Genomic DNA, 23,337 nt, shown 5'->3' with positions numbered 1-23,337 from the left:
CGCACGTGTCAGCAATAAGAATAAGCGTCAAATTTGCTCCTGCCACGTAATTCGTCTGCTAAGAGGATGTTACAAATCTTAAGAACAGATTAAGACGAGAGAAATGCAAGTTTATAATTAGTGGGAATGAATGTACAGGTAATTTAGAACTTTTTTCGTTAGAAAGCATTTAGCGATATTATTTTAATGCTAACAGAACCTAACCTAACTACGAGAGCATTTAGGTTTTTGTGAAAGTAATCGCTACAACTTCACAGTATGTGTTACAGACGTAATTGCATATATAGCATGATGAAATCACGATAAAACAAAGACCGAGTCTGCTGCCACGCGCATCTTTTTGAGGTTCCAGCAGAAAAAGAACGTGGCAGCAGACACTACAAATAATTAGACGATTATGCTGTATACACAAGTCCGATGGTTTTTTACTCGCTTCGCTCACTACAAAAGAAAATAAGATTTCTTCCTGCAAGTTTTTAGGAATGAAGCTTTAGCAGTCTCGAATTTTAATACTTATGAAATTATCGTGTGAGACAAATAGGTAACTGCATACAGTAGAAAGGTTATTACAGACTCTTTTCTGTAAGTGTACGTAACTGGAATGGTGGTGTAAAAAAAACGATGTGTTTACATAAACATAGCTGAATTGCTTCACGTGCTGTCCGATATTAAAAACGAACTGTCAAAATGAAATTACTGTAAATAGAAATGATTGTATAAAATCCGGTTGTCATAAAGGGTTTTGTATGTGGGATAGAGCGATCCCCAAGCTCCGTATAAGAAACCTGACACCTTGAGATAAATCTGTCAAGGAACAAAATGTCAATATCAAAGTCCGCAAAGAGAGACGGGTGTGCTGAAGGGGCATCGGTCCAGAAGAACCCTTCGTACTTTTGAATAAAGCACACACTGGTATTTTATTGAGCACACGTATTGTTGGGTTGCCTTGCAAGGTCTGTTTGAGTAGTTTAGATTTCGTTCCATTGATACCGAATTTATTTCTGAAAATTCACTCTCAACAAAATTTTACCAGCCGCTGTAGCAGAATGGTTAAATGGTGTGAGGCTAAGAATATATTTTACATATTTACTCTGTCAAGAATCGTATCAAGCCTTCAAGACTTTTCTTGTCTTTGCGATTATCCTCTATATTTAAGCAACTTCTTCGTATGTTGTTTAAGGGTGCACACAAAAATTTAATCACTTGACAAAACAGGCTGAACCCAATTTTACCCTTGGCAGCATGAAGAGACTGATTGCTGTATCCAAATATGTAACTAGAGCTGAAATTGTTTTTACTCTATTAACCGTCATAAGTTTTATACATTCTTAGGATGCTAATGTAGTGATGTGGTAGTGAATGTACCTAATAGGTCTCAGTGTGTTAAATGTGTAGCTTATCGCAGTGCTTATGTTAGAGAATAGAAATAAATATGTAACAAAGAATATGTTTTTTTTTTGCCCAGTTTCATTTTGTGTAGGCCTAGTTCTGATGTGACTAGGTTAGGCATCTCAGGTTTCTTGCACTTACTGTTATAATTATGCTCATACATGCATACGGTGTTAGTACTATTTATACATTATTAGTAGGTTAGGTTTGATTGCTTTAGTATTTCCACACTTCGGTGCCCAACCATTATCATATATATTGGGAACCTGAAGGGAACTCTGGGGGTAAAGGTGACCAGGGGCATGGTGCTGATCACATCACCCCCACCTTTGGCTGTGATCAAGAAAGCGTGAGGCCCTAACTCCACACCCCCTACACACCTTCACGGCATGGTGCAAAGCACAGGGGAGCACTTTACTTTTTTACTTAAACTTTCGTTCAGCTCATGCACATGTATGCAGCATTTTCCATGAGAAAAAAGTCTTCAGACAGTGGTAGCTCAAGAGCATGGTCTCTTACACAACATATGTTTCACAGCATAATACCTCACAAATTAATACACCTGTGCCTTCCAAAGGCAGAAGTTAGTTTGTCGAAACTTCAAACTAACATCCACAATCATGTGCATTGCTCTAAACACATTCCAAATCATCATTATTTTTTTATTTTGGCAAGAATCATGTCAGACTTAGAATATTTATATTTTTAATTTCAGGTTCATGGAAGGAGGCCAAGAAGGGCAACTCCACCACATAAAGTTTGTAAACGTTTTATAAGGTATCAGTTGAAAAATATGCACCCTGATGCAGTCATGGTGACACAGAAGAGAAGAGACTGGAAATTCAGACTGAAAGTGAGCACTACACAGGGGGAAACAGTTGGAATTGTTGGGAACTGTCCAGAGCTGGGAGACTGGAAGAGCAAGAATGCAGTTTTTCTCTCACAAGAAATTTGTTCCAGGGATGAAGAGTACCGGTAAGTACTATCATGGGCATCGCCAGAAATTTTTGTAGGGGAGGTCAGACATTTGATAAAAATTGGTAAGTAAAAATAATTATTATTATCGTGATTATTTTATTTTACAATAATAACTATTGTAAACTAATAAAAATATTTCAAATTTATTATTATTACATAATTTGGAGGGGGGCATTGCTACTGGATCCATTAGATGAATGAAAATCCAGCACATTTAAGAAAATCCATTATTTTTCCACATTTCAATGCAGTTACTGTACTGAATTTTGTAGTTATTTATTTTCTTTACAAACTTCATTCAAGAAATTTTACTCATAAAGTTTATGTTGTGTGACCTCTAACATAAAAGTACTATAATGTGGGACCATTTTATTTTTTGGATTCTATTGTAGAATATGAAAGGATAACCTGGTTCCTGTATTTGACACTAAATTTTTCATTCTAATTCAGTTTTTAATTTTCTTATTCTGTTTGAATACTAAATAAATAAACTTCATTTCTGTTATTAGCAATAAAAATAGAAAGTTTTCTGTTTTTTGAAACTTAAAATGAAGGATGTCAATTTCCTGTTCGACCCCCTCCCTTCCTGCCGACACCCATGAGTACTATCTGTGTGATGATTTATCTTGTAAATCTGACATTGGTAGTGACAGATTTGTGTTTTTTAATTGATTATACACAGCAGTTATCTATTATCTCTAGTGTAGATTAGATAAGGTGAAAGGAAATCAGATTTCCTTCAAATAGACAGCAGATGAAATAAAAATATAATTACATAGAACTGAGATAGAAATTAAAACAATGTAACTATTTTAGTAGTCTTGATGGTTTATGAGATTTCTGTGCCTTATTTGCAGATGTGATATTAATCAGTTGATTAGAGTAAGGAGTACAGTATTTTTGTATAATATGAAATAATATTCAAAATATTTAGTTATTGTTTTACAAGGTTAAAAAGAAAATTAACATACTAATAATAATTGTTGAATTCAAAATTAAGTAGCTTTTGGATTCTTAGGATTTCTCTCTCCTCATCTTTGCAAGTCATAATTTTACTAAGAATATAGTGAAAGGTTGTTTTCAATATAACAATGTCTAAACAAGTTAGTTTTATCAGTAATATAGTATTATGCATAAAAAAAAAATTGGAAATGTGAAACACAATTTGTATTACCATGGATCAATGGCATGGTACAAAATAAAAAAGTTCTCTTACTGGGAATCTTGATTGAAGTGACCCAGCCACTGGAAAACTTCTTCCTAACCAGTCCGTGAATAATGGTGTATTAAACTTGATTACATGAATGACTTAGCTAAGAGTCAAAGCAAAAGAACTGAGACAACCAGCATTGCAGTCAAAATAGTATTTGCTGAAACACAAGTTGTACCATCATCAGGGTCAGTTGGACCCCTCCATTTGACTACTTAAAGGTTGAATGTGCTTGTTGTGGATTTTTCACGTAAGTGTAAACCTATCTATAGTATTCAGTATGAAAATAGTATATTTGAGAAAAAAAAACCTCTAACCTGTGTAGTTGGTACAGTACGTGGAATCTGTAGTTAATTGATTAATTGTGGCAGTGTTACCAGCTTACGGGGAAAAAATCTGTAAAATGGCTTCCAGCAAGGACCCCATGGATGCTGATGGCCCAAATTTGTAGGGAATTAGGACAAAAGACCAATCCTTAAGAATATATAATGCCTGTCCCCCCATTTTTGAAAGACTAAACTGAGAATATGCAAAATTTTGGAAAACCATCATTTTCAGGAAATTTTGAAAATTGGACATTTTCCAATTGCTGCATGTTGTGAACATGTTCTTTTGTTTTCATTATTACATGTAAAAGTAAAATAAGTATATCAGCCAAAAGCTGTGGCTGAAGAATCAATAGCACATTTATAAAATATATTCCATAATGTGTTAATAATAGTAACAATGGGTATATTGCTTTGTTGTTTCATTATGTCACACCTTTGTATGTATGTAAATGAACAAGAAGACAGCACTGACATATCATGTGTTTGAAGAAATGACGTGTTAATTGTTGCCACATGGTAAACCATCCAGAGTGCAGTACAGATGGTGGATAAATGTATCCCAGCCATACGCTAAAACGTGAAATTAACAAAATATCATTGAAATAAACAAAAATAATGTTGCAGATTCACTGAAGGCGACAAAGACAACACCAGTATTATTTATTGACTATCTACCTTGTCAGAATTTCAGTTGGCGATTTTCGCAGAATCGGAACATTGATTCAAGAAATATCTTGTTTGCATGTCAGTCACAGGGTGACACCTGTGAGGAGTCACTGTCCATGTGAATTCTGAAAGTGGCTGTGCCATACATACATACACAGTCATAGACTCATGATGTTATCTTCAAGAGCATGTATCAGCCAAGATTGAAACAGAATATCACACGCATGCACTGCCAATTACAAAATACAGCAAATGACACAAACATGTTTGCAATTGTGCAGTAGTCCTCACTGGCTGAGCACTGCATTGATCATGCTTATGCCACTCCCATGGTCATGCCACCTCCTCTATCTCCAGTGGTGTCACCAGTTGGCTGGGGTATTTTTTTCCCCCATAATAAATTCAGTCTCCAGAATATTCCTGATCAGACATCGTGTGTCTCACAATGCAACAAAACGAAAAGTCAAAAAAACGTTTTTCAAAAATGTATGTGTACTTTTATGTATTTCGACCTCCTGAATTCAAATATGATACTCAAAACATCGCATCACCCACAGTTTTTGCACAAATCGCATAAATTTGCATGAATAATATCATATAGGAAAACACCATATGAAGCACAGAAGCGCTGCATCGCTTTCAACTGTTGTACACTTGCACCTCTAGCGACACATAGCAAACTATCAAAATGCAAATGGCATTGCCTGTCCGTTCACTGTGTGTGTTTGTAGCAGGAAGGGCTAGTGGAATATGTCTACCCGAGGCTGTGTAAACTTTCCTAACAATTTTTGTTATATTTGTGGTGAAAAAAGACCGAAGAAACATATCTGCTTTTGTGAAAAAGGTCTACCATGCCTATTTCGGAGTGAAACTAGGTGACGTAAATAAACCATGGGCTCCACAGGTGGTGTGTGTTGTTTGTGTAGAAGATTTAAGACGGTGGGCTGCAGGAAAGAAGAAGTCATTTCGATTTGGCATCCCTATGGTCTGGCGGAAGCAACAGAATCATACAGACGACTGCTACTTCTGCTCTTGTAAGGTAACTGGTTTCAACAGGAAAAACAAGAAGGCTTTTGTGTATCCGAACATTTGCTGAGCAATTCGTCCTGTTGCACATGGCCCGGACATACCTATACCACAGCTTCGGCAGACATTACATACAGACGACAGGGATGACACAGATACCATGCAGGAGACAGATGATACAATGTTTGAAGTAGGCACTGATGAGGGCCCTCAACTCTTCACTGTCAGATCTCAATGATTTAGTCCGTGATCTAGGGCTGACGAAGGATAAAGCAGAGCTCCTAGGGTCAAGACTGCAGGAAAGAAAATTGTTAGCAGCTGGTACATCCGTTACATTTTATAGAAAAAGGGACTTTATATTCACACAATATTTTGCTGAAGAGGATGTGTTAGTGTACTACCGTGATGTACAAGGTTTGATGCAGAAGTTCAACATTCTGTACGCGGCAGGTGACTGGAGACTTTTCATTGACTCATCTAAAAGAAGCCTTAAGGCAGTTCTGCTGCACAATGGTAACACGTATGCCTCAATACCTGTCGGCTATTCTGTGCACCTCAAGGATACATATGACATAATTAAGATGCTTCTTACTACCATTCATTATAAAGATCACAATTGGATGGTGTGTGGCGATTTGAAAGTGTTGGGTATGCTTCTAGGCCAACAATCCGGATATACTAAGTTCCCTGTTTCATCTGTGAATGGGATAGTCGAGCCCGTGACAAACATTGGCCCTGAAGGTTTGAATTGGTTCCAGGGGACAAAAATATCAAGTGCGAGCCTCTAGTGGAAAGAGAGAAAATACTCTTGCCACCTCTGCACATAAAACTGGGCATTATGAAGCAGTTTGTCAAGGCATTACCAAAGTGTGGCAACTGTTTCAAGTAACTATGCAATAAGTTCCCCAACCTATCAGATGCTAAGTAGAAAGAGGGTGTTTTCATTTGTCCAGATATTCGGAAACTAATGTTAGATGACGATTTCCTCCAATCAATGACTGACGTACAGCGAGAGGCCTGGACTGCCTTTAAGTGTGTGGTTCACAACTTTCTGGGAAACAGTCTTAGCCCGAACTACAGGGTGGCTCAATAAGTCACTTAACACCCTCAGTACAAGGCCACTGCGGCATGGAATTTGAAATTGGCGATGACCAATCGTTATCAGGCCAAGGGGGAACCACATTGACGCCACCCACACGGTCGGTGGCCATCTTGATGTCCGCCATCTTGAATTCAACTTCAGAATTTTAAATGGGAAGGGGGTCGTGCGACATATCAAAATGGGCTAGAATTTCACGAGAAATGCAATGGTGAAGATTTTTTCGACGTATCTTTAACCAGTAAAAAGTTATGACTGAATTCTTGTACCAATTTGCTCCTTTTCGAGGTGTTAGAAAAATGCCTTAAAATTTGTTTAGCGCTTCGGTAATGCATGGAGATCAAAGTGATGTCTATGGAGAGACGTTCGCATGCCATTGCACATTATTTTAATCAGATACATCCATGAAGAGCTGTGCATTATGAATGGTTGTCGCAAACAATTTACAGTGTGACGCTTCCATTGAATTAAAAGTCCTTCACAGTGACAAGGCTAATGTTTATGTTCATAAGGAAGTTTATAAACAGAATATGTGACCCTTGTCATCTGATAACTAACTTTGGACAAAAACTGGTTCATAACGTTCCCATAAGTGTTCTGGTGTTCTTCCCTATTGAAAAAACTCTGTAAAAAGTACCTTCTTCCATAAGCAAGGATGAAAAAAACTGTTTATTTAACAAATCCAAGTAGCTCTAAGCATTTAAGGTTCCGTTGATGGAAAATTGACTAACCAATCGTGTTCCACACAGCATGCCACACCATTAACTTACCAACACTAACCATTCAGCTTTGATCTGTCAAAAATGGGTTATCAGATAAAAATCATCGAATATTCTGTTTATAAACTTCCTTATGAACATAAACATTAGCCTTGTCACTGTGAAGGACTTTTAATTCAATGGAAGCGTCACACTGTAAATTGTTCGCGACAACCATTCATAATGCACAGCTCTTCATGGATGTATCCGATTAAAATAATGTGCAATGGCATGCGAACGTCTCTCCATAGACGTCACTTTGATCTCGATGCATTACCGAAGCGCTAAACAAATTTTAAGGCATTTTTCTAACACCTCGAAAAGGAGCAAATTGGTACAAGAATTCAGTCATAACTTTTTACTGGTTAGATACGTCGAAAAAATCTTCACCATTGCATTTCTCGTGAAATTCTAGCCCATTTTGATATGTCGCACGACCCCCTTCCCATTTAAAATTCTGAAGTTGAATTCAAGATGGCGGACATCAAGATGGCCACCGACCGTGTGGGTGGCGTCAATGTGGTTCCCCCTTGGCCTGATAACGATTGGTCATCACCATTTCCATTTTGCGCGCTGCAGTGGCCTTGTACTGAGGGTGTTAAGTGACTTATTGAGCCACCCTGTATATTGACATAGTTGAGAACATGCTGACGAAATTCAAAATGATGGGATGCTCAATGAGTTTGAAGTTACACTTCTTAAATTCTCACCTGGACTTTTTCCCTCCAAACTTGGGTGCTGTAAGTGAGGAACAGGGGGAGCGATTCCACCAGGATATCAAGGAAATGGAACGACGATATCAGGGGCAGTGGGACGTTCGGATGATGCTTCAATGTGAGCACCCCGACATGTCCCATAATCTTAAAAACTCAATATGCTGACCAAGGCAGAAATTCATTTTATTATACAATATGAACTTAGCGTAATCTTTCAACCTTTTAGCAAGGTCTTCTTCAGCCTCTGTGCCAAGTACAAATGTAACAAGGTACACAACAGGATGATATATATACACAAAAATACTCCCCTCCAGACTATTAGAAAGTAGTTCTGGAACAATCTAGCTGGTGGCTTTCCCTTGTCAACTGTACTTTCACCTGAAAGAGAATGTGGCTGGACTCTTTATCTCACGCTCTATTTCCTTCATTCTTCATCCTTCTTCTCTCCTCTTTCTCTCTTGTCCTTTCCACTCTTTCTAACATCTTCTTCCATTCTTTGTTTAACTTTAGTCCCCCATTCCAGTTCATTGTGTCTTCTTCACCTTTCTTCTCTATTCCCTTGGACTCCTTCCATTTTCTCACTAGTATTCTCTTCTCCCTTCCTATCTGCTTAGCCTCATTCCACTCTATTTCATGTCCTGTTTCTCTCGTGTTTAAATATCGCATTTCTCTCTCTCTCTTAAGTCGTACATCATCCCTATGTTGTTTCAACCTGTTTCAGCCTCTTTTTCGTTTCTCCTATGTACACACTCTGACATTCTTTACATTTCACATTGTAGATAATCCCGTCCTCTTCTCTGTTTTCCTTTTTCTTGTTTGCAGAAAAGATATGCAAAGTGCTTAAAAAAAGCGGGCATTAAAACTTACAGGAAGGGAGGGAGAAGCATCTTAAGAATAGCGAAGAATGGAATGGGGGACTAAAGTTAAACAAAGAATGGAAGAAGATGTTAGAAAGAGTGGAAAGGACAAGAGAGAAAGAGGAGAGAAGAAGGATGAAGAATGAAGGAAATAGAGCGTGAGATAAAGAGTCCAACCACATTCTCTTTCAGGTGAAAGTACAGTTGACAAGGGAAAGCCACCAGCTAGATTATTCCAGAACTACTTTCTAATAGTCTGGAGGGGAGTATTTTTGTGTATATATATCGTCCTGTTGTGTACCTTGTTACATTTGTACTTGGTACAGAGTCTGAAGAAGACCTTGCTAGAAGGTTGAAACGTTACGTTTAGTTTACGTTTTATAATAAAATAAATTTCTGCCTTGGTCAGCATATTGAGTTTTTAAGATCATGGAAACAAGGCTTAATGGTGTTTTAAATGTCCCATAAGAGGAAAGGCAGGAGTCACACCATGACAAGCAAGAAAACACGGAATGAATGAGGTAATTGGTGCTGGCAATGTGTACTTGTATTCTGCTTCTGCATGATGCTTGTGCAATACATATGTACTATATGATATGCAAATTTATGTGATTTGTGCAAAAACTGTGGGTGATACGATGTTTTGAGTATCATATTTGAACTCGGGAGGTCGAAACATAAAGTACACATACATTTTTGAAAAAAGTTTTTTCACTGTTGCACTGTGACCCATATTGAAAGGATGATTAACTTTACTTTTCCACATTCCTTTCGATTTTTTTAAACCTAATTTTGAAGATGCTATTTTTAATTTGTAATAGTAACTATTACAGTTTAAGTTGTGCATGCGGCTTCTTATTTTTTTTTGTACCTCATTCTTTCAGTGATGTGTGGAGTGGTTCAGTTAGTATTCCTGCTGCCGTTGATGTGGAATTCCGGTATTTTGTTTGTGTCATTGTGGAGCCTGATGGGGAGAAATATCTAGAAAGACAAATCATTGTCAGGCGCTGGGAAACTCACTTCAATCCAAGGATAATATCCAAGAGGGGTATGTACCATTTTTCTCTGTTCACATTTCCTGTGATTTTTTAGTTAGAATTATGGGATCGGGTTATTTCAACATATGTAGCTTAATTGGAAAATTGTATTTTATGTAAAATGAATATCTGTACAGTGGAACTGATTTTATGTTTTTCACGGGACTGAGGTGCAAAAATTAAAATGAGGGAAAATCTTGTAGCATATTGCTGTATTGGGACCATGAAGATTGAATGTATAATACAGGAAAATGTAAAATTCGGAACTTAAAATCAAGATTCCATATAGTTGTATATTATATATTAATTGTTATTAAACCTGTAAATACTTGAAATACTTAAAACTATTTAAAAAATTCAAGGACCTTGCAGAAATGTTATGCCAGGCAAAATAACATTTGTTGTTTGGTGAAAATTTAAAAAACAGTACTACTTTGAGGAATTTTCAAAGTTTGTTATAAAACTGGACATGATGGGTCACTGCTTAGAATGAAATAATTAAACTTAATTGTGCTTTAAGATTGACATTATTTAGCCTTCTCTGGACACTTTCATTGTTGTTTCAAAGTTATATGAACTTGTGTCATAAACTTATTTTACTTTGTTGTGCATAATGACAACCAACACTTTTGAATGGTGTCAATTTTCATTAACTCGGCTCCAAATTGTATGGAAATACTGATTAAAAATGAGAGTTCCAATTGACTAACAATTTAATCTATTAAAGCAAAAACTCGAGTACATTGATATGGAATTGTTGTAACACAATATGAATATATTCTATCTATTTCTACAATGTTGAAGTATTGGTATCTGCAAGAATTATTAAGAATATCAAAATTTATATTGCTTCAAAGTAGAATAGGTGTTGCACTAATATATATATATATATATATACTGACACACATACATTTATTACTTCACTTCATTTGTTTCTTTTAGAAACTTCAAATATGGATAATGGCACAAACATTGTACCTGATGTATTTGGCTATTACAACTACGTGACCAAGGTAGAGAAGGGATGGCTTACTGCAGAGACAGTTGTCCAGTTAAAGCTGTTCAACAACCCCATATGCTGGTGGAAAAGAAGGCTACATGGAAGAAAGGTATGATTTTAAACTTAAATGTATATTTTTGTGAACTGTCATTACAGTCTTCATTTACTAATCCTTGAGCCATAGTTAAAGAAGAAAATTCCTGCAACCACTGGTAGATTCATGATCTTGCCACTAAAGGTTCTGGGGTCGAGTCCTGGCTTGGGAATGCATGCTTCTTTGTGTGTGTGTGTCTTCATCAGTTCATCTTTTCATGATTAACACCAATCTGATAGCATTGCCAATGTATCTCTAGCAACTATACGGCACACGCTTTTAGAAGGAACATGAGTTCGGCCAATACTCAGCCAGTGCTACTGCGCTGTTGCCAAACTAACTGCTAGCAGAAGGGAAGGACAGAAAATTCGCGATGTGTCCATTATTTTGATAATGCATGCACAGTATATATGAGTACAGTGAAATAATATAGTGAATATTTCTACACAGGATTATAATATCATATCACTGTAGCATATACGAGAAACCCATACCTGAAAGAAGCTTGAAGGTATTTATTGTAGAGGAACTGCCAGGTCATCATTACCACTCTCGTCGTCTTCCTCGGTCTCCGTGTCACTGATTTCACTCATTTCCGAGTCACTCTCCTGGAGGTTAATGATTAGATTTTGCACCCTTGGTGCCTGTACTACTGGTGCTAGGTTTCGAGAGTGACATTATTTAAAATAAAAAGAACACACGGAACACACACTATTGCACGAAAGGACTGTATTTAATCTTTTCACAAACTTTTCTTCGTGACGCACGAGTGAACGATAAGCGAATAATTTTACATCAGCTATGCTACGAAAACGCTGAACTCAAACTGACCCAGACTTTCAATGTTCAAGAACGCCCAGAACAATGAAGGGTCATTGTTTATATGAGATGAATTTAATACCCACAGTTTTCCCTAGACACAACAACTCAGCTGCGTCAACACGCTGGCAACAAAAAAAACAAGCGGAAGGAAATGAAAGGTGATGTTTCCCTTCTTTCTTCAAGGAACAATAACTCCGGCTGTATGCGACGGAGATTCATGGGACTTGGACAGTCAGGTTCAAAATGTATTTCCCCATCTTATGATGAGCCTTAAAGTGGCGAGTTTTATGAAAACTTCTTGCGTGCAAGAAAAATACAGAACACGGCTTTTAACTTCCGCGCCGCAAACTGTACAACGTTGCACTCCTGCCATTGGCTGATCGCCACGCACACCCCTCTGCGTGGCCCCGCCCGATATCGCTTCTAAAAGCGTGCGTTGTTTAATGTCAGTGGTGTTGGTTGGAATTTAATACTTTTCTCATGACCATTTACAGAAGCCTGTTCATTGACAAAAGACAGAGAATTATTGTATATTTGTATAGGAAGAGAATTCAACTGTTTGTGCTATGAATTTAAGAAAGAAAATTTTATTTATATGTTTTGAGAATATACAGTGCAATTTATTTCAAGCAATTATAGTCTTCCATTATAAAAATTTATTTCAGGTGTATGTAAAAGTGACGCCAGTTTATCTCCAGGGAGATGTGTCAGCTGACAGTTTGATGCCCATCCAAGATTCCCTAGATGAGAGCATGGATTTTCATGAGAATAAACCAGAGGCATATTGGCCCATTACTGAAGTTGGGGTAAGTTGTGTGATTTGAATTTATGTGGACAATGTCAATCCTGTAGTTAGAATTTTGCTTTGTGTAGTGTGACTAGGCTTGTCTTGAGTTGAATGGGTAATTTGTTGGATATGGAACACACACACTTATTATTCATGTATTTAAAATAGGGACCCAACTGGAAAATTTTCCAATTGGTTCCGATAGCGAATATGAGTTTTTAGACACACTACCGGAACTGATTGGTCAATCGGAACCGATTGGTCAATTGTAATGGATTGGTTTCTATTGGGAATTATTTTATTGTTTTCAATATATTGCTTATGAAAAATTCTTATCTATACAACTGTAAATGCAATGGAGAAATGATATAAAACAACTAAAATAAATCTCTGGTAAAGCATGTGGAATTTGTAACTTCAAAAAACTTTCACATACAACAATTTTTCAAATATATGAACGTTTTTAACTCTGTAGCTTCATTGTGTTTAACACACTTATAGAAAAACAGGTAGTATGACAGGTTGTTCTTCCTTTATACATGCAAAAACAGCAAAAAATAAACAAAGAATCTGACCCACAACACTTATAAAGGTCATGAACAAACAAAACACTATCGAGATCAACTTAGTTCATCAAAAGATTGCTCAATTTTCCAATTGCAGTACATACACATAAGATTAACCATGGAAATTCCACATTGAAAAATAAACAAGAACTATGTGAACATTTATTCCAACTACTAACTACTTTAAGGTTGAGTTTGTTCTTAAGAAATAGTTCTTCTTAGGTATTTATTAGATTAAACCTGACTTCAGTAGTATGCATTAGAATTAAAAAGAAATTCAGATCAAGTGTATTGTGTTTCCAAACAACTTCTAAATTACAGTCAATAAATGAATTTATAACATATTGATTCTATATACAAACTTACAATTGGATACAATTCACCAAAATTGTCTTGATTTTCCAATTGGTTTCAGTTCAGATTCCGATTGAAACCAATACATTCTGATAGCTGTATTAGGCATCCAATAGAATCAGATTCATTCCAATTGAAACCAATTCAATTGGAACCAATAGAAAATTCCAGCTGGGGATGGACCAATATGAATTTTTACTGCCAAATTACTGATATAAGATTTATTAATACTGGTAACTGATAGTTCATTGATCTGGTATAAAATAGCAAATGTCCCTTGAAGAACATGAATCATTAATTAACTGTTTTAATTACTGTATGTTACCAGGTGACTGCAGTGGGTTTTGCCTTTAAAAGAGGAACACTGCAATTGAGATTACTGAATGTTTTAAATTCCAAAGAAATAAAAATTTCCAAATCATGTTACATATTAATGAACTTGGCAAAGAAGGAAAATATAGTGCTTGTTAAATGGCTGCATGCCATGAAGTGCATTGTCTACATGTAGGTATCAGCCAGTATCATTTTAAATTTGAATCTACCGACTTCTGTACAGTGTAGCATGTTATTCATTAGGGGTCCTAGGTTCTAATCCTGGGTAAGACACTTTCATCTTCATCACATTTAACTTAGACAAGTAGATTTGTTTGCGTAAAGTACACTTTATACTTATACAGTCTAATCATGTATGAACCAGCAGTTTAAAGTGAGATGCAGACCACTCTATAACGTGCCTTCATCAGGAATTGAATCTAGGACCCCATGATTTCAAGGGGGATGCATCACTTGATTGAGAGGTAGAAGATTAACATAAAGTTACTACGATACAAATAGGTAACATTAGGGCTCAGCCAAAACCAATACCATTGCTGTTTCTCTTACAGTTACCACCAATATCGATACAGTAGTGCCTTGCATAACAAACTTAGCACAACAAATATCTTGCATAACGAACGCACGCACAGGCCAGAAAATATCCTGCACAAACCACATGCGAGTATCATCGCACATTATTAACCTCTCAACAGGCCCACTTCATTATCTTACACAGGCAGGCATGTGGGGTACTGTAACACAAACAGTGACCTAAAAAAACTATTGTTATAGATGCACTAAAAGCTAGTCTGAGTAAAGTGTTGAAAGCCGAAATTACAGTGACAGAGAGAGACTGTACATACTGTAGTGTGCGTATTATCTATAACTATTCTTGCACATTGTATTTTCTATAACTCATAAATTAGTAAATTCCTAGCATTTTCAACATTGGGAGTATTTTTGATATTCCTTGCATTTTTATTTACTCATTTATTTATATGTTTCACGATTTTGGACCAGGCTCAGGATGAGAAACAGCATCCAGCATAACGAAAAAAGTCCTGGAACAGAATGCACTCATTATGTGTGGCACCACTGAACTTGGAAATTGTAACAATTCATGGTAGTTCAGAATATGTTCAAATGTTAAGATATATTTCCATTATGCATTTGGATAATACTCAAAAGTGTCATTTGGCAATTTTGAAGACTCTGTGAGACACCCAAACTCTGGAAAATTATCGGCATCAGTGATTAAATTTCAATTGATACTTTCTGATACCAGTATCAGCTTAGCACTAAAATTAAAGTAATATAAGGTATATTTAAATATATATATATATATATAAATATATGAGTAATGAATATATTTTCTCTAGGTGATGACAGAAGATGAATGCACTTTTAAGTCCCAGGAACAGTTTGGGCAACCATACAATGAAGGGGATTTTATGATATTCCAAATTCAAGTGTTGTCTGTAGATTCAGTGGTAAGCCCTTAGTTGAACATATTTTTTAACTTTGGAATTATTCTTGTTTTAGTTAATTTTTTCTAGGCTATTTTGTAGCTAATTAAGGCACCTGTCATTGCATTTTCCTTAGATTAAATTACATGATGTGACATATGCATGGTGGATCATTAAATGATTTGTTCTGTAAGTACAACTTATTGTAATTGTTTTTATTGAGGCCAAAATAATGAGGGAAACAGTAAACGTTTAAGTGAAAGAAGGCACTTCTGTAGCATATGTTTTTTTTCTTCATTTTGCACCTAGTTCAGATAACACTAATAATTTTGTCATGATTTTCTTATCCAGTAATGTACTTGCCTATTTTTCCTTTACTCCTTTACTCTTTTACTCCCTTACTCCACTATTGTTAAAATATGGTTTCCCCTGACCTGGATGGAAATCCTGGAAAACTCTGGGAAATTACCTTGCAGAGAAAAAATATTAAAAATCACAGAATTTTGTAATTATATCCCCCCTAAAAAACTGGAAAAGCCAGCTTTATTTTTTGTATTTGCAAGGATTTGGAAAGAAAATCAATCCCACCTTTTTCTTGAATCAGCATCTTGTTGGTATATATTTTTTTTACAAAAGTTTTTATTCCTTCCAGACCAAATTCCTTGCACAATTATTTTCTGATATTTGAAGAAATTACGTGAAATTATCTAGCACTTGCAACTGTTTGGTCCTTTGTCTGCCATTATACATCAGTACCTATTGTCTGATGTAAGTTTTTACTGTCATCTGGTGATTAAACTATGAACTAACACAGGAAGTTATACTAAACCAAAAAAGTGTAGTTTTGTTCATTTATTTTTGTCCGCACTTTATTCTATTGAATAGGAAGTGCAGTTTAATACATAGAAACTTAGGTGTTAAACCATAGAGAATGGACTGAAAATTTATTTTAAAATTGCATGGAAAACCTGGAAAAGTCAGTTAATTTGTTTTACAAATGAAGGGCTCGGTTGTAAAACATGGTAAGAGACATTTTGGTCATTTCTGAGTTCATTAGGAAAAAAGGTCATTAGACGCTATACTGTAGATGAATTTGTTTTCATGTTGCATTTATCAATTTCACAAGGCTTCACTGAGTCCAATGCAAATTGTATGACATGGCAATCTCACTCGGAAGTTGAAGAAGGGCACATTTTACTTTGCAACTCAAAAATGACCAAAATGCCACCATGTTTTACACCCGAGCCCTTCAAATATAATTTGGAACCTTGTAAGGGTTCGTTGGTACCTTGCACTTTTATTTGCAATGACTTTTTGAAAAGTATCTCGTAGTTTTGAAGAGCACACTGATATATTTTGAAAGAAATATACACTGATATATTTTGAAAGAAATATACACTGATATATTTTGAAAGAAATATATATTTTTACGATTCTTTCAAAAGCATTCAGAGGAATTTTCATTTAAGGCTTATGCCACATGACGTAATACAATAAAAGGTACTCACCTTGGCATATAAAGTGGGTACCTAGAGCAAACTCTGGGGGGTAAAGGCAGTAAAGGGGGTTGCTGATTACATCACTACCATCTTCGGCCGTGATGAAGAAAGTGTGGTGCCCTAAGCCCACACCCCCTATATGCCTTCATGGCATGGTGCATAGCCCAGGGGAGCACTTTTTTTAACCTCACTTTGGCATGCCATGACTTTTCATTGTTCAGATATTGATTATAGAATGTAGACTTAATTTGCTATAAAACTATTATTATACAGCAATTCAATCCACACACAAAGGTTGAATTCTATACAATTACATGCATCTAGTAGAAGAATTATTGTTTTCTTAGCATAGATTATTATCAAACGCTTCTGTCATAAATCGTTAGTACTGTAATATCTTCGCAATAGCTGTATTATCTGTAAGTCCTGCACATGTCCAGTGCATACTTTTCAGTAAATTACAAATTGTCCTATTTCATAGTAACCATTTTCTTTAATATAATAAGTAAATACTCATGTGCACTTAATTGAGTTTTTCAATACAAAATATAGAATTTACGTAATAGTAAAATATTGAACACTGTACCAAATTTTATCAAATGGTTGACCACTTAGCAGGTAATAGAAGGTAAATATATTGTTTGAACCTCATCATGGCAGGCAAGTTTGCTCATTTTGGTCCTCATTGTGTTAATACATGTGAAAGCAAGTGCTTTTCAGTCAAGTTCCCATAATATTCCAACAGAAAGTGCTAATACTAACCATCTGCAAAAGTATAGAGAAATCAACTGATGAAGGTAACTCGAAAGAGAATTACTACCACAGTATCAATGTACAAAATGTATTTTTCCCTAAAAACGACTTTCGTTAAGTACCAGAATTTTCTTATTCCTTTCTTTAAATTGCATGTTGCATTGTAAGTTCCTCTTTAAAATATTTCTTTCAGAATGTGATACACTTTACTTCAACAACCCAAGTTTGGATATCTCTTGCCTCAGTCTAATTAAAGTCATATTGTTAGTTTCACACCTTTCAGTTCTATGCGACATAATTTCCTCATCCAGTTTCAATTCATTGAGGAATTGCTAACATACATTTAAATAGATATGCTAATCAGATTAACTAATGTTTTCTGTAGAAATATAACTCATGTATAAACCTAGGACCCTTTCACAATTGCTACACTACTATGTTCATTAGCAGTTATCTTTACCCCTTTTGCTTTTTACAAGGTCCGCCCATAAAAAAACAGAACTTTTTTTTTTTAGGAAAGAAAACAAGTAATTACCTTCAAATGACTTTATCACCTTCAAAATAATCACCAGAGGAGGCAATACACTTTGACCAGTGTTTGTACAGGTCTTGGAAACACTGTTGATAGTCATTGACAGTATATGTTTGCAAAGTACGCGTAACATTTAATTTAATGTCCGCGACGTCTTCAAATCTTCACCCTTTCACAGCCATCTTAAGCTTGTGAAAAAGGAAAAATCAGCAGGCGATAAATCCGGAAAATATGGAGGGAGATTGATCACTGTCACTGAATGCTTAGCAAGGTATTGTTGTACAGACAATGCGGTCTGAGGCCGAGCATTATCGTGTAACAGAAACCATTGGTCAGAATCACAGAGGTCCTTCCTAACCCGCTTCATCCTGTTTCTGAGTCGACCAAGCACTTCTTGTAATACCACTGATTGATTGTTTGGTTTTCAGGGACAAATTCATGGTGGATCAGTCCTTGGGAATCAAAAAATGCAATCAGCAACACCTTTGTCTTCGATTTCGACATCCGTGCTTTTTTCTTGGTGGGCGAGAACTGTCCTTTCCACTGCGCACTCTGTCTTTTTGTTTTGGGGACATATTGTAAACACCAGGTTTCATCTCCCACCACGATGTACTTTAGGAAGTTGTTGTCCTGGTCCCCAGTTGGCACCAAATCCTCACAGCACTCTTTCATTTTGTCTTTTTCTCGTTCTGTCAAAATGGGAGGCAGAAAGAAAGCACACACTTTCCTCATTTGCAGGTCCTCAGTTAAAATTAACCTACAGCGTTCTTTGCTGATATGAAACATGTCTGACACTTGCTGCATGGTTAAACGTCTATCACCTCTCATCAGTGCACGAACTTTCTCCACATTATCATCATTCCTTGATGTTGAAGGGCATTCTGATCTTGGTTCATCCTCGACACTTTCACGTCCACTTTTGAAACGATTGTACCACTCATACACCTGGGTTCTTGATAATGCTGCATCACCATACACTGCCCATATCATCTGTAACGTTTCGGTAAACGATTTACCCAGTTTGTAACAAAACTTTATGTTGTAATGTTGTTCCATCTTGGTGCGCATATTTTGTACACCCTTGCACTTGACCTGCATCTGATGCACATTTCACCCAATACCGACTGCCTGTAACAGGTTGAAACATACACTGACGGAATGTTTCGATATAGCTCTTTGCAGTGTTGCCAGAATATGGTACCTTTTTACTATTTGGTTTGGTTCTTTTTTTTTTGACAGTTGCGGACCTTGTATAATGAATGCAGTTTTTAAATATTATGTTTGCAGCATATTTTAAAACACACACACATATATTTCTTGAGAAATTTTAAAAATATATAAATTTTGCAGCAGTCATGTGTTTTAGATATTTACTTAAATACGAAAAGTTAGTAAAATGTGTCTTTTGTAGTGGAACCTTTAAACATTAATTCAAAATTATAATACTTGTTATGTCTAAATATTTATTCCCTTGAACATTTTCACATATTTACGTGTGTGTGTCCGAAAAGGTATTAATACAAAGTATAATTTTTAATCTTGTAAGAAAGTTAGTAATTTTACTACAACCATGCCAACTTAGACAATCTGATATGAATTATTTTTTGGGCTGACACAAAGTTAAATTTTCATCCTGAATTTGTTATATGTACAATGTTATACAAAGGATTGCTAGGAATACAATAATTACTGTATAGTTTGTGTATTTTTTTTTTAACATTGAAAGAATTGCCGTTAATGCAGCTGACCAATGTCAATCTATATTTTTCTTGTAGCATTTTGTTTGAACATGTGGAATTGTATTCATTTTCTTTTTTTATAGGATAAGTACATGTGAGATGAAATGTACAACACATGTACTTACACAAAATTATCTTTAATTTTTTTAGTGACAAGTGAGTAATATTAAGGGACCTAAATTTTGTAGTGTTTTTCAAAAAACGGTGGCATTATTTTTCACACTTTGTTTTCTTCAAAAATCATGTTTTCATAAAAGCAAGTTGTAATCAGTACTGAAAAATAATAAATATAGCCCCATAGAAATGGAGGGGGCTGTCTGGTGTCAGTCAGAGGGATTACATTTCATGTATGCCAATTGATTCTATGTTGCTTTTACAAAATTAGAAAAAATGTTTTACTGGGACTTTTCATATTTTAAAAATATCACAAGAGGACCAACGATGGACAGGACCCAAGTGCATGAATGATAGAAAAGATTTGAAGAGAGCAAACTTTTATAAATGACCAATGAAACATCAGGATGATTATGGTGATATTTACTATGAATTTCTTCCAAAGGTAAGACAGCATAAAAGGAGTACTTGCCTGGAGTGTATGAAATATCTTTCTTTCTTTCTTACTTACTCCACGGCTCTACAGCCCATACAGGGCGTTGGCCTCCTTGGTGATAGCTGCCCACTCATCTCGGTTCTTCGCTCTAGTTCTCCATCCTCTTATGCCCATTCGTTTAAGGTCTTCTTCCGCCTGGTCGAGCCATCTCTTCCTGGGTCTTCCAACACTCACTCTTGCCTTCTTGTTTCTCTTGGTAGATCTTATATACCGCTCTGTCTGGTTGCATCCTTTCTACTTGCCCTAGCCAGATAAGGCATTTGGATCTTATTTCACTTGTTATACTTGGGTTCTGGTAAAGTGTTGCTAGTTCTTCATTTGTCCTAATTCTCCAGATGCCATGTTCATTGATTGATCCATATATCTTCTGTAAAACCTTCCTTTCCCATATATCTAGCCTTTCTTCTTCCTTTCTTGTCAGACACCAGGTTTCCGACCCATACATCACTATTGGTCTCATTATGGTTCTATACAGTCTTAGTTTCAGCTTTCGGTTCACTTGTGAGGATTTTAAAATATTTCCAAATGCATGATAGCATCTTTTGTCTGTTGTTATTCTTGCTTTTACCCCTTTGGCAATATTATTATCTTCTGTTATTGTTGAACCTAGGTATATGAAATTTCCAACTCGCTCAAACTTTTGACTGTCTGTTTCGAACTCATTTATAGTTTGATACCTGATCTTGTTTCTTGTTGTTATTATGTATTTTGTCTTATCCTGGTTTATTTCCAGTCCAATCTCGTGTCTACCTTGTTGTAATTGTTTCAGGGCATCTTCTAGTGCTTTTGATGTTCTGCTTAGTAAGGCAACGTCATCAGCAAATGCAAGGTATTGTATTGTCCTATTTAAGATTGTTCCTCCAGGATTTATTTCAATCTTTCTAATTACCTGTTCCAAACTTACGTTAAACAGCAGTTGTCGTAGTCCTTTTCCAATTTGAATTTCTTCGCATAGTTGATTTTGTATTCTAATTTTGCATTTCGAATTTCTTAAGGTCATTTCTGTCAATTTTACTAATTTTTCTGGGATATCCATATCTCTCATTATCTTATAAGAGTTTGTCTCTCTGTATACAGTCAAATGCTTGTTGAAAGTCAACATATAATTGATGTATGTTAATTATTGTGTTCAAAACTTTTCTCTAATATTATTCTTAATACAAAGATTTTTTCTATTGTTGATTTATTACTTGTAAATCTGCACTGGTAGTCCCCTACGTATGATTCTAGTCTTTTTGTCAGAATTTTTATAAATATTTTGTATGTCACGTTAAGGAGAGATATGCCCCTATAATTCTTACAACATGTCTTGTCATTATTTTTGTGTATCGGCCATATGATTGCAACTGTCCACTCCTTTGGCATTTCAGCCTTTATCCAAATCTGTTTAATAAGCTCAAAGATTTGTTTCTTTAGTTCTGGTCCTCCATATTGGAGCATTTCAGTAGTTATTTGATCTCCTGGTGCTTTGTTATTATTAAAGCTCTGGAAGGCCTTCCCATATCTGCCACCTAGGGAGGCACCTGATGAGGGATGCTCTATGCTCTATGATGACAATCTGTTTTCCTGCTTGTTGCTACATCCCATTGTTGGTCATTTCTTACTTCTGATATCCTATTTTCATTTTCATCGAAATCTAATAACCCTTTAAAATATTCTGCCCATCTACTTATTATTTTCTTTTTATCTCCAATAAGATTTCCTTCTTTATCTATGCACAAATTTGTATGTGGTTGAAATCTTTTCTTATAGTTTGCTATTCTTTGATACATATTCCTTATTTCTTTCTTATTATGTAGTTCATTTGGTTCTATTAGGTTTTCTTTTTCCCACTGCCGTTTTTTCCTTCTACATTCTCTTTTGGCTTCTCTTCTTTTCACTATCCAATTCTCTACACTTGCTCTGGTCTTCCTTTCGAGGACTTTATTTCTAGTTACGTTTCTTTCATCTAATGCTTTCTGGCAACTTTTGTCAAACCATTCCTTTCTTTTAGTTTTCTTTTCCCATCCTATCCTATTGTCTCTTCTGCTGTTTTCTGGATGTTTTCCTTTATTCTTTTCCATTTTTCTTCTATTGTTACGTGATTTTGTATATTTTCAAAATTTTGTTTCAATCTGGTTTGATATTCTCTTCTTTTCTCTGGATTTTTTATCAACAATTTAGTCTGTCTAATCCCTTGTTCTTTTTTTGTGTTTGAGATCCGCTGTCTATATCTGATGGTTACTAGGTAATGATTAGAGTCCACATCTGCTCCTCTGTAGCTTCGTACGTCTAATATATCACTGTAATGTCTTCTGTGTATTGATATATGGTCTATCTGATTGTTTGTCATACCATCTGGAGACTGCCAGGTAGCTTTATGTATGTTTTTGTGTGGGAATGTCGTGCTACTCACACTATTTTTACTGGTAGCAAAATCTACTAGTTTTTCTTCATTTTCATTACAGTTTACGTGTAGGCTATGCTTCCCAATAGTTGGTTTATATACATTTTCTTTTCCTATCTTGGCGTTGAAGTGTCCAAGAATTATCGTAACATCATGTTTTGGCTGTTTATTGTATATACTTTCCAGCTGCTCATAAAAGTGGTCTTTGTCTTTTTCTTCTGCTTCCTCAGTTGGTGCAGGTACAGTGATAAGCATGATATTGAAGCGTTTGGCTTTTATTCTTAATTTATATATATGTTCACTGATTGGTTCAAAATCTATAACAATCTGTTTTATTCTTTTTGTCACA

At 35.8% G+C, this 23,337-nt stretch overlaps 1 protein-coding gene across 4 annotated transcripts in view; it reads left to right on the top strand.

The window, feature by feature from the left end:
• The window catches only part of LOC146001154 (glycerophosphocholine phosphodiesterase GPCPD1), a 65,831-nt gene that overhangs the window by 10,365 nt on the left and 32,129 nt on the right, over positions 1-23,337 (top strand). The window contains exons 1-6 of one of the 4 annotated variants that reach the window (XM_083138453.1): positions 112-138; positions 2,105-2,364; positions 9,913-10,076; positions 11,008-11,174; positions 12,647-12,787; positions 15,383-15,493. In XM_083138453.1, the coding sequence (XP_082994579.1) occupies positions 127-138; positions 2,105-2,364; positions 9,913-10,076; positions 11,008-11,174; positions 12,647-12,787; positions 15,383-15,493 (855 nt within the window). In that variant the 5' untranslated portion in view covers positions 112-126. Of the gene's footprint in view, positions 1-111; positions 139-424; positions 542-821; positions 954-2,104; positions 2,365-9,912; positions 10,077-11,007; positions 11,175-12,646; positions 12,788-15,382; positions 15,494-23,337 lie in introns of those variants that run through there. The other 3 variants (XM_083138460.1, XM_083138466.1, XM_083138445.1) reach the window with 3 other exon arrangements.

The sequence above is a fragment of the Lepisma saccharinum genome, chromosome 1, assembly GCF_977018435.1.
Source record: "Lepisma saccharinum chromosome 1, izLepSacc3.1, whole genome shotgun sequence".
NCBI lineage: Eukaryota > Metazoa > Arthropoda > Insecta > Zygentoma > Lepismatidae > Lepisma > Lepisma saccharinum.
The sequence above is the reverse complement of the archived record's forward strand: the minus strand, read 5'-3'. Positions and strand labels throughout refer to the sequence as shown.